General features: G+C 39.4%; 1 protein-coding gene across 4 annotated transcripts in view; it reads right to left on the bottom strand.

Moving 5' to 3' along the window:
- The window catches only part of LOC124777952 (nuclear distribution protein nudE-like 1-A), a 173,101-nt gene that overhangs the window by 3,654 nt on the left and 156,998 nt on the right, over positions 1 to 12,449 (bottom strand). For 3 of the 4 annotated variants that reach the window (XR_007015811.1, XM_047253510.1, XM_047253511.1), the window contains one exon: positions 4,643 to 4,728. The exons of the other annotated variant lie outside the window; for it this stretch is intronic. Coding sequence is in view for 2 of the 3 variants with exons in the window: in XM_047253510.1 (XP_047109466.1) it covers positions 4,643 to 4,728 (86 nt within the window). In the remaining variant the exon portion in view is untranslated. The remainder of the gene's footprint in view (positions 1 to 4,642; positions 4,729 to 12,449) is intronic. 4 annotated transcript variants of the gene reach the window in all.

Below are 12,449 nucleotides of genomic sequence, written 5' to 3'. Positions count from 1 at the left end.
ACATAACAGAATGACAAGCGGTCACCGCAACTACGTCAGTCAATGTTACAGTGGTGATCGCTGCACAAGTCGCTGTAATTTCCTGGCGAAGTTCCTCCAGTGCGTGTGTAGCTTACATCAACAGACGTTACCTTTCATAGTCCCGAAAAACTGTCATCCAGGAAAGCTCGTATGGCTAGGTGGTGCCCCATCCTGTTGGTAGAAGACCTCTTCATCAGCTCCCTAAAGCACATGTATACCTGGCAAAACTGATGTGCTTAATATTTCCAGGTACACTTCTCCAGTAACAGTAGTGTCCAAGAAAAAAAGTCCCACTAAGCCCCTAGATGATAGTCCACACCGCACAGGAACCCCTGGTCGATTGACCGCTTTATCCATATAAACATGCAGATTTTCAGGTGCCCAGTACGCATTGTTATGCCGATTCACAGTTCCATTAAGTTCACATTGTGCCTCATCACTCCACACAACCTTCATCACAAATTGTTCGTCATCAGTTATCATTTGCTGATACCACACACAAAACTGCATTCGGCGATCAGAATCATCAACATTAATCGCATGCAGTAATCATGAAATGTAAGCTTTCCATTTTGCAGCTTTCAGAATTCTAACTCCCACTTTACGTGCAAATTGCGTAGCAAACTTCTGTGGAGAATTAACAAACATTTCCAACACAAGAGCTGATGAAGTAGGACTTGTAGTTGTACACTGTCTTCCTGATCTCCTTTTGTGAATATCACTAATTGTTCCTTGCAATTAAAACTTGTCAATGATGTGTTTAATTGTTAGGTGGGTTGACAGTTCTGTTTCAAACTTCCACCTCCACTGACATTGCACTTCAATGGCATTATCAAACTTGAAAAACCACTTCACGATACATTTTCATTGCTTGAATGTCACGCATGCTCCAGTCATCTTGTTTTTCCAATACCGAGATGAAAGTACTAACATATGTTGAGCCAAAGACCATACTAAAACACACTCTTATCTCAAATCGAATGACAATATCGCTATCTCGACAGAGTCTGACAAAAAGTGTATACAATCTTTCTGGCAGACTCTATATTAACCAGGCCTCTTTTCTGGCTCGGGTGGTGATTTGAGAGTTTGTACAGGTATCGGTCCATGTGTGTCGGTTTTTGACACATGTTTGTTCCAGGTTTTCACCATCCTTTGTGACCAGCACATCTAGAAATGGTAGTTGTTTGTCCTTTTTCTACTTCCATGGTAAATTTTATGTTGGCATAGAGGCTATTCAAGCATATTAGCAAGTCACCATGGCTCCACACCTTAGGTTTGCAAGGTGCCAAGTCCAGTGCCTGTGCTTCAAATTGTTCCATGAAGAAGCTACCACCACAGCTTTTCACACAAGTTGCCATTCCACATGAAATAGCTTGTGGTGAGACATGTATGAAAGAGCTTGGTGATGTCTTGCGGGAAAATGAAACCACTGTGCTCCAGAGAGTCAATGAGTGGCAGTTTGGCAGTTATATTAGAAGTATAACAGTCAAACACCCGGTGAAGTGACACATCGGAAAAAGAAATGTTGGGTATGGCTTTCCTACCATACATTCCCAAATTGACAGACAGAATCGGCCATATATTGCGCAAACACGGCGTAACGACTATTTACGATGTTGGTAACATACTGCATACCATGCACATGCAGAAAGGTTTAAGTTGGAACGACTGGGCGATCAATCAACACCAGGATCACAGAACATAAGCGACATTGCAGGCTGGGGCAGGTGGAGAAATTGGCTGTGTGAGGCTTACATGAAAGTTTTGGGTGTAGAGAAGAGCTATCACATGTTTGTTCAGAGAAGCTATAGAAATACACAAACATGAGAAAAGCTGAAAGAAGAAAGCCTCAAGGTAAATGGATTCTGGATTCCTGTGCTGCAACTAACGACCATTGGAGGTAGTAAGAGGAGAACTGCACTGGAAATGATGTGGAGAAGCCCTTGGACGCTGATGTGAAATGTACATATAATCTGCAGCCATGAGCTCAGCTCCATTCCACTACCAGCAATGGAGGGTGAAGTTTTGACAATGCCACCTGCTCATCCTGCCGAAACGTCAGAAAAATCATCAGTCAAACCTTGGTTGAAGAACCCGAGACAGAAGCCTATAGGCATTTAGTCAAGAAGTGGTCCCAAAAGCCTTTAACAATTTTGTATTATCAAAAGTATTCACATATCACTTATAAACCTGACTCTTTTAATTCACCATCATTTAAAATAGTTATACTTTGAACATAATAGTATCAACTGCCCCAATCCACTTTCCTAAAAGAAGTTACCGTATTTACTGGAATCTAAGCCGCAGTTTTTTTCCGGTTTTTGTAATCCAAAAAAACTGCCTGCGACTTAGAATCGAGTGCAAAGTAAGCCGAAGTTCTGAAAAATGTTGGTAGGTGCCGCCACAACTAACTTCTGCCATCGAATATATGTAGCGCTACACAGGCTTGCTTTGCAGACACAAAGATAAATACTTGTGCCAAAACCTCTGGGTCAGTAAATAAAAAAAAAAGTGGAACACGAGCTTTTTTTCTCTGCCCCGAGTTTCGACCACTGCATTTTCATACATTATTCAACGAAGTAAATACAAATTCCGTATTTTTCATCTTCGAATGTAGCAGCATTTCAATGTACTACGAAAATCCGACTGGCAAGACTGTTTGGGGTTTTTGTCAATATGGCCAACTCTACATTCTGAATTTTTTCCTACCTGTGAGAAGAGATGGTTGCCAATAGGAACTTTTATAAATTGTGAATCACATGCAGTATTCACTTCACCATAAGAATAATACGAATATAAACATTTTGCCATGTATTCTTTCATGTTTGCTGCTACCTCATTTAAATCCTGTCTGCCTAATAAACTACGAAACTAGAGTGAGTCAACAGCAAATGCGGAAGAATACACATATCATGTCATGTTTATATTCGCATTATTCTTATGCCTAATACTGATACAGTCAGAAATAAAGCACGGCAATTGATTAGATTTTTAAATCTAAGATGACTAATTTCTGTGCGGAAAGTAATGTGCTAAAGAAGCGTCTGCAAAGATTTCAAACGGAGAAAAATTTTTGCTAAACTCTTGTTCAGAACATCTTCTATCATACTCAGTCTGTTATTTGGTTCTTGTTGATCATTATCAAAGAAAGCAGCAGTGTAAGTAACAACAAGTAGCAGCCTCTTTGCCACTGTTTCGCTAATGAGACAATTCCTCTCTCTCTCTCTCTCTCTCTCTCTCTCTCTCTCTTTTTTTTTTATTGTAAGCGGCGGTAGCGCGCACAAAAGCAAGCCATGCTGCGAGTGGCGACAGGCCATAAACACTCATTATCAGAATGCGACAAACAACGCATGGCACGGTACAGTAATGCATTTTCAGCTTAGAGTGACATTAACACCTATAACGAAGAGAACGGCACTTATGAGATCAAAGAAAAATAAGCAATCAATTCAAACCAGACGAAGCACGTGAAAAAGGAAGGGTACCCGAATAAATACGAACAAAGCGTCTGATGCATAGCAATGGCTACCTGGTAAAGCTTAACTGCTAAGCTTACGACTTGAACCAAACTACTGTAGCTGTATCGTCATTCATTCGACCTAAATTATGTCTCATATTAAAATGGATCAACTTTGTTTCGATTTGGAGGTGTGGCCTTAAACTTTTCTCTCCCCTTGAATTTCGAGTCTTAAATTTCAGGTGCGGCTTAGATTAGGGAAAATTTTTTTCCCTTGATTTTGAGTCTCATTTTTCAGGTGCGGCTTAGATTCGAGTAAATACGGTACCCATCAATCATGTTGTTGTCGTCATGGTCTTCGGCCCAAAAACTGGCTTCTCACAAATGGTGAGCAAAGAATTCCATAACAGAAAATAAATGGCTTGTTATCCATGTTGTTATTTAATCTCTGTAGTGGGGTTAAAAAAAACACTGTGGATATCCCATTAAGGCTGAAGTAGAAGAAATCATCAATAAATGTTGCAGGATGCTGGTAGGACTGTCAATTTGGACTAGTCAGAAAAAGAATAAGCCCATAAATAGCTACCCCAGAGTGTATATACAGACAGACCCATGTTAGTACTATTATGTTATAATTCACGCCAATGTACATTATGCGTCTGCATCAGTTTCACAGCAGATAACCACTCGAATGTCAGTTATAACTGACATAAAGTACACTGATTTATCTGTTTGTTATAATCTTACACAGTCCTTAACTTCTAATGAGAGCAGCTTTGTCCCTTTCTATTAGCTTACAACTTCCCGAATTCTGAACAACGAGCCTCCAATGTTTTTCTACAGGTTTACTACAATATTTGCGATATTCAAAACGTGAACGTTGTGTACCATATTCATCTCACTGATGCTTGTTAGTATGTTCATATTTTTCACAAGACATCTTTAATAAACCTGTAAGTTAGGAGTACCAGTTTTACTACCTATTAAACTAACACTATGATACTGTAAGAGTGTCTAAAATTGGCTAGATACATGATCTGCAGAAAGATGACTGCTTTATGCTTCAAATGTTACTATTAATTTTAATTTCAAAATAAAAGTTTAGTTCAAAAGAATAAATTATCATAAAATTTTGAAAAAGTTATAAAATTTAGACTTCACCTGTAAGGCTCTCGGTTTGTTGCATCACTGAGATGTATGTTGTCTCTGGCAATATTGCGAGAAGCTGTTAATTTTGATTCAATAGACTGAAATCAAAATGAACCATTGATTCAACATACATTTTATATGATAGTCAAAAATAATTATGAAATAAAAATGATACAGAACAATTTTTAATTTAAGTCTGTTAAACTTTTTTTCTCACTGCTCTCTCTACAACAGGAAAATAAACTGTCTTACAAGCATTTGATTTTAATTCCAGACAACATATTTCAGTAAAATGGATGAGTCCTGCTGAAAATACCTCGCACTATTTGCTGTACCTGTACATATTACTAAATTAAAGCCCTTTGCTGCATTTTTCAGTCTGTATGTGAAGGCTAAACCTAGAAATTACTGTAGGGGTTTTGATACAGTTTTCACCAATAGGTAGATTGACTCAGAGGAAAATTTGTATACATAATTTGTAATTATAGGATTAATGAGTGTGTAAATATTGTTATCTGTGCCATATTTAACTGACGTTTGGAGTGACATCTTGTGGCAATAATGGAAGCTACGAGCTGTTCAACTATGGAGGAAATGGTATTTTGGGGGGGGGGGGGGGGGGGGGTCAAAGAAGCAGCAAACAGTCACTGCAACTCCAGAGAGTAGTGAAGCTTGACCAGAGTCTACACACATCCTTATACATATTAGAAATTAAAGTCTCCCACCATGTTTTTCTGTCAGCATGTGAAGGCTAATCTCAGTGTCTGCTGTAGGGATTTTAATATAATTTTCACTAGTAGATAAATTGATTCAGGAAGAAGGTTTCTGTATATAATTTATTGCTGCTACGACAAAGATGGTAAAGAGGCAGAGATATTTAGTGCTGCCCATGTGAAGCTGAAGCAGGTCACTAGTTATGTTACAATTTAAGATTGTTTTGTTATTCACATCAAAAGTCCAATTATATTTGAATGTGCACCGCAACAATGATTACGAAAATTACATTTGGGATCTTATCTAATAGAATAAATAAACAATTTAAAACACATTGTAAGTACTACATCTTGTCTTCTTAAATTATGTCTATTTACCTTATAATTTATGGTAATGGAAAATCCTTGACAGGATAAATAACTTAAGGAATAAATGTAACAACCCACTGAACAGCTGTGATGGAATCATCAATAGGTAAATGAACGTGTGTGTGTGTGTGTGTGTGTGTGTGTGTGTGTGTGTGTGTGTGAGCGCGCGCGCGCGCGCGCACACGCTGGTCATCCTCAAACCATTAAATGTCTCCTTTAGCGATCTGGAGAGACAGTGAACAGAGTCAGACCTATGCCTGAAGGCACATTTGTTGACTTCAGCAGTTGACGAATGTGCATTCTGGCATATGTAGGTCTGTCAGTCTAGGATAACCAGCACACGACACTGTGCGACATGTATATCTTTCTACAGTACTATTATCTTATTATCTACAAGGATAACTCCCATGCATTTCTCTTGAAAGCCACAAACATTAGGCTATTTGGAAGGAAAATACACATTTGCTTTGGACTGAAAAACTGTGGGTTTCATCTCGAAAGAAATGCATGTATAGATGCTTCCACTAATACAATGGCGACAATGAATTAAAATAGTGACCCAAATATAATCACACATTATAAATCATGTGCCTTATCAACCCTCATAAGACAATTGTGCTACAGCAGTACTCTTCAAATTATCCCATAAAAAAGCAAAGGCTGGAAGTGCTACTCCGTAATTGTGTTCTGCAAGTTAATAAATGACCTGAAATGTGTTACTTGATGCTTACCAGATGGGCTACTAGTAGAAATGGTTCGATGCCGTAAAATTCCCACAATATTTAACTGACGCAGCTGACCGACATCTTCGGGTGCAGCAAACACACTGCAGAGCTGTTTACCAAAGCATCCTATTTATGCCATTCTACAATGAAAACGTGCAGGTGTGAACGTGTCAAATTCAGTGACCAGCAGTGAAGAGTTCCTGCAAGCTGCAAATCTCCATTGCTTCTTTAACACTCTCCACACCAAGCCCATAAAATTTATGGGCCACTGGACTTCCGAAAATTGCCAAGCCTGTAGAATTTATGGGCTACAATGTTTTCATGAAGTATCATCTCTTTGACATCTTTGGACGGTGGTATGGGCTTCCAGGGATCTTAGTTCAGGCTTGCGTTCACAGATGGCGCAAGAAGTATCTTCTCTTAGCGATGTTTGAGGAGTAATAATTCTTCACACCAACGTTGGCATGCAGCGCTTTATTCGCGCCAACACCGGTACATGGCGAATTGTAGGTTGTGAGCTTTGTTCGAAACGGCATGGAGAGGTCTTTCCGATCAGGAAATAAGTGACTTACTCATGATGGAAGAGGTTTTAGATGACACAGAGAGTGAAGAAGAGGATGAGGAAGAGAATGGCATTTTTGAAGGTATATGAATTACATTAAAAAGGTATATGAATTATTACTTATACATTAAGTGGTGTTGTTACTATTTACGCAAAAAACTTATGCTCTGTCAAGCATTTTGTTACGCTTTGCGGCAATCACACTGTCACAGGCTATATTATTCTTTCCAGTTGACGATCTGAACGAAAGTAGCTCATCAGAACGGGCTGGAAGTGATGACGAATTTCAGTACACACCACTTGATGTTCCCGCTGCTGAAGTTGACGTCTGGAGCAGAGCTGATTTTTTTACCATCTTTGCCTATCAACACAATGCCGAGAAAAATACTTGCAGACATCAATTCTGCAAATTCGGTATTCAACTGTGCTAAAGTGTTTCTTACGAACGAACATATCAGAGACTTAAAAGCACAAACAAATCCATGTGCACCGCAAACAATTAAAAGAAACGCAGTAAAAATGAACTGAGACTTCATTCATTATTGAGTTCATGGAAGCCAGTTACGTTGACTGAAATGAGATGTTTCTTGGGCATCGTTTTCCATATGTGCATTTCCAGAAGGCCAAGAATGGCAGATCACTGGTGCTCTAATCCAGTTGTAAGTTGCAATTTTTGTCCACATATAATGAGTCATTTGCGGTATAATCACACACTTTCTTGCTTACATCTCACTGATAATCGTAAGCAAAAAAAGCCAGGAGGAGGAGGATTTCATCCACTCTTCAAAACTTACCACAGATGAAGGAATATGCCCATTTCGAGGTCGTGTAAGTTTTTCGAGTGTACATACAGAACAAACCTCACAAATACGGATTGAAGCTGTGCACTGTTGCAGAGGCAAGCAGTGGTTATGTCCTCAATTTTGAAGTGTATGCTGGAAAGCAAGTGCTCGACAACGCACCATCGGCAGCTATGTTGAGGCTCCTGTCTGAAGGCAATCTGTTGCATAAAGGCCACACTGTGTACTTAAGACAGATTTTATTCGAGTCCAGATCTGTTTCAGCGGTTGGCTCAAGCAGGAACTAGTGCTGCAGGCACTGTGAGCAATTCAAGGAGAGCAATGCCCCAAGATTTAGTAGCAACTAAACTACAGAAGGGAGAAATGACATACAGACGTAGAGGTAATGTGTTGGCAATGAAATAGAAGGACAAGAGAGATGTGTATTCATTATCAACTAGACATATGGCATCATTTGGTATACACACAAAAAGGGATCGTACATTTGTACTGAAGCCACTTCAAGTTCTAGATTACAATTGCAACAAGGCTGGGGTCGACCTTGCAGACCAACGCTTACAGTACGCTTGCATTTCGACACTGGACAATATAATGGTGGAGGAAGATGTATTTTCACCTGCTGCTTATGGGAGTGTCAAATTCATTCTTGCCGTACAATTTGGTGCACCAAAAGAAAATGACAATCACTGACTTTTTGATAACACCTGCAGCTGAGTTCACTCAGGAGGAAGCACAACAAGTCGCTGGTACAATTGTACAAAATGGAACTGTGGGCAGATTATCACAAAGGCATTTTCTGCAGCACATACCATCAACATCCAAAACGTATGCTGCAAGTGTGTGCCATGTATGCAGCTCCAGGAGCAAGAAAGGAAATGGAAAAGCTTCCCACAAAGAAACGTGGTACCAATGTGAGCAGTGTGGTGTTGCATTATGTATGGAACCTTGTTTCAAAATATACCACACAAAGAAACCTTATGATTCTGTGTGAGAACTGAGTTGAGGAATATAAAGAGTGTATATAAATAAAATATTTTCTCTTTATAAAATGTTTGCTGTATTTTATTTGAATATATGACTTTTTTAAATTTACGAAAACATGGCAGTTAATTATGTGATTACCTTCAAACTCTATTAAATACAACATAAACATCTCACCATAATTTAAAAGTGGAAGGAAGTAGAATTTAAATGGTTGGCTATTTGTCAACATATATTAACGAATGCTACCCCACAGCAGGTCTCTAAATATTGATAAAATTGTCTGGTTTCTGGAGCCGGGTACATAGAATAGGGCTGGAACTGAGAGTGTTAATAGCACTTGTCCAGTATGAACAAGATATTTTGGTGTTTTAATAGCCCATATTGCGCCCCATCCTGAATCAATGCTTGGCCACTGCAGATTTCTCTGGCTGGTTCAGAAGTGTTCAACACATCTGTCTTCCACAGTGCAAAAAGTCTGTCCAATGTGTGACATCCTGCAGTTACAGGGAATCTTCCAGACACCAGGCTTTCTCAAATCAAAATTTTATTTCATTGGGCCAAGAAGTTTTGTTGGTGGACAAAAGATGCATTTAAACTTTATATTTCTTCAGTAATCTTCATATCACCAAAGAAATACTGCCGTAGTATTGCAAGATGACCATTCCTCTTTGTTCTCTCTTTCTTCCAGCTCTTCACTTTATCTATCATGTGCCGAATGCCCATTCAGAATATCCATTCTGTAAGAATATGGTACGAAGTAGGCATAGATGGTTAGATAAACTGTCTGAATCTGATATGGCGGTCCCCTGTGGACCAACGTCCTAAGCACATCACTTCACTGTGCAGGACGGTGACAGTCGGTGGCCTTTAAGGATAAGTTTGTATGTGTAGGTTTACGTACACAGTGTGACCCAGGATGCCATCCTCTTTCTCCGCACCAAAATATCCAGCAGCTATAGTTCACCATTTTTCCATTTCCACTATAAACTTGACATCTGAATGAAGATAATGTAAAAAAGCATCCAGTGATCAAGTGCTGTGAGGCCAGATTACGAAGGTGTCATCCCCATATCACCAAAAGCATACAGGTTTCAAAACCACTGAATGGCGTGCTCTCACTTCAAAATTTGCATAAAAAGATTAGCCACAACAGGTGATAAGGGAAGACCCATTGCAAACCTGTCAGTCTATTAAAAGTATTGGTCACTGAATAAAAATTCGGTATAGGTGAGCACATGCTTTAATAAAAAACAAGTTTCCCTTTTCGCCAATGAGTAATACTGATTCCTGCAGTGGCACTCAAATGAAAACTGACACCACGTCAAAACTAATGAGAATATCTTATGGTGCCAGTCGTAAGTTCTTGTGCAGATTAACAAAGTCTTCTGAGTTGTGGCTGTGGTGCTCACATTTTCCTACCAAAGGATTCAATTGGGCTCCCAGAAATCTCTGGATAAGAAATCCAATTCCCACTGAGTCTGATGAATCCTCTCCCTCACCACTGCATGGGCAGCTCATTTTTTAATTCTGTTGGTGGCTGCAGAATCTATAAAGTATGTTATCGTACGGAAGGTTGGAATAATTCTAAGATCTCGGGACTGTAATAAGAATGCAAGGATACACAGCAGCAATCTACTCTTCTTATTCCTAAGTTTATCAAACTTATTCAATTCTTTCAATGTCTCCTCCCCATATAGATACAGAATGTGTTGCCTGAGACTTCCCTGATGAACTAGTTGTAGGAATGGTACTTGGGGGAGACATCAGATGTCTTAGTGTAATTCCCATAATATTTTACTAGTGCAACTGATTGACATTTTCAGGTGTGGCGACACACTGCTGAGCTGCGACTGAAACCTCCTATTTATTCCAGTCTAAGAAGAAAATCTGCCAGTGTGAATTCTATAAGTTCGGTTATCAACAGCAAGGATTTCCTGATTGATAGCAGAAGTGACAGCTATGCCACCTGTCAGACAAAGAACTAATAGTATTGGCACACACAATCATAGTGTGTGCTGCCATCACCTGCTGCAGTGCGCTCTGGCTGGAGTCACATGCCGATATACAGAGTGGGGCAAATAAAAGTGGCCCGGAGAAGTGGATATGATTGGAAGTGAATTTGTGGCAGCATTAATAAAGGAGGAAAAAGACCTACAGTTACCTCCAACAGGATGGAGCAACTGCCCATACAGCCGGCCAAACCTTGGAGTGCATTTACACACAATCTTCACCCCTGAGACAAGAGCTGTTAGCAGAGGTCAGTCTGGTTGCAGCCCTGACTGGCCACCCAGGTCCTCTGATCTGTCAGTATGTGATTACTCTGTGTGGCGAGCCCTCAAGTCTAAGGTGTGTCACAGTGAGCCTCACTGTCTTCAAGAACTGCAGCACAACATTTTGGATGTGACTGTAATAATTCCAGCGATCCAGCTTTGATTCACCTTGAGCAACTTGCTGACCAGGGCCCAAAAGTTCTGAAAGGTGAATGGAGATCACTTTCAACATCAGCTTTAGTACTGTATTTCCTTTCCTCTGCCGTGTTTCTTACTACTTTGGAACTCTCTTCTCTGGGCCTCTTTTAATTGCCCACCCTCTACATGTCTGCCCCAATGTGTGCCCACACTTGCTGTTGTCACCCGAATACCTATGTTGCCACTGAAGTATCATCCTTGTGTGAGAAACAGTTCCCTTTTAGTCGCTGTGATTTTAACATGGCCACTGCTGGATCCCACACTGTGCTAAGTAGGCATCTCGTGTCTCTATTCAGCAGATTTGTCGAGCTATGATTTTCCATCACTTCTTTAATAATACTGTCCCAGTGCTAAGGTGTTGACGAGAGAATTTTGGCAGTAGTCCATACTGTGGGAATTTCATCTTGCCGGAGCACCATTTTGACAATGATCTGAAGTACTCATAAAAAAATACATTAAAACCACGGATTTTCAAAACGAAGGTATGTCAGACCCTGGCATGTCATCTAATGTTGAAGATGTATAAAAACTGTTCTATTGCTTTCCATTCAATGTGTATTTGTACATAAAATATGAGTGTACATCTCAATTCCTTAATAAAAGTTATACGATCCAGAAAAAATCTACTTTCTACACAAATAAAAAGTTGTGTCGTCATGTCAAAAACAAAATAAATGCAATATAATTGTACTTAAAAAGACTGTACTTACAAAAATTGGATTATTTATGGTTCAGTAACATTGAGCCTCAAGCAATAAATTATTAATTATGATTAAAAGGATACACAAAATGGAGAAAATATTGTATAAATACAACAGAGATTGCAAAAGGCTGCAAATAAAATAAAGTTGCAGGAGTTTAGATTCCACAAACAAGTAGAGTACTGTGTGATAGAAAATTCAAAACGAAGCAGTGAATATTGTTCCGTTAATGGTGCTCCCAATAAAACACTGATTAGTTAGGAAATTCATTGCAGTTATAAGCAGTGGCTGGAAGAGCACAAACATAAACAACAGGTGCAAGGAAAAGGGGAAGGTAAAAATAAATAAATAAATGTGTCCGAGGAAATAAAGCTGATGCACAAGCCAGAACTCAGTAAACTGACCAGATTAAGACTTTGAGCAAGAGGAGTGGTACCCAAATCAAAAACATATATTGACACAAGCACTGTCTTCTCCAATGCCGTTAATGTATACGA

This window comes from Schistocerca piceifrons, chromosome 2, assembly GCF_021461385.2.
Source record: "Schistocerca piceifrons isolate TAMUIC-IGC-003096 chromosome 2, iqSchPice1.1, whole genome shotgun sequence".
NCBI lineage: Eukaryota > Metazoa > Arthropoda > Insecta > Orthoptera > Acrididae > Schistocerca > Schistocerca piceifrons.
This window is presented reverse-complemented; position numbering and strand designations above follow the sequence as displayed.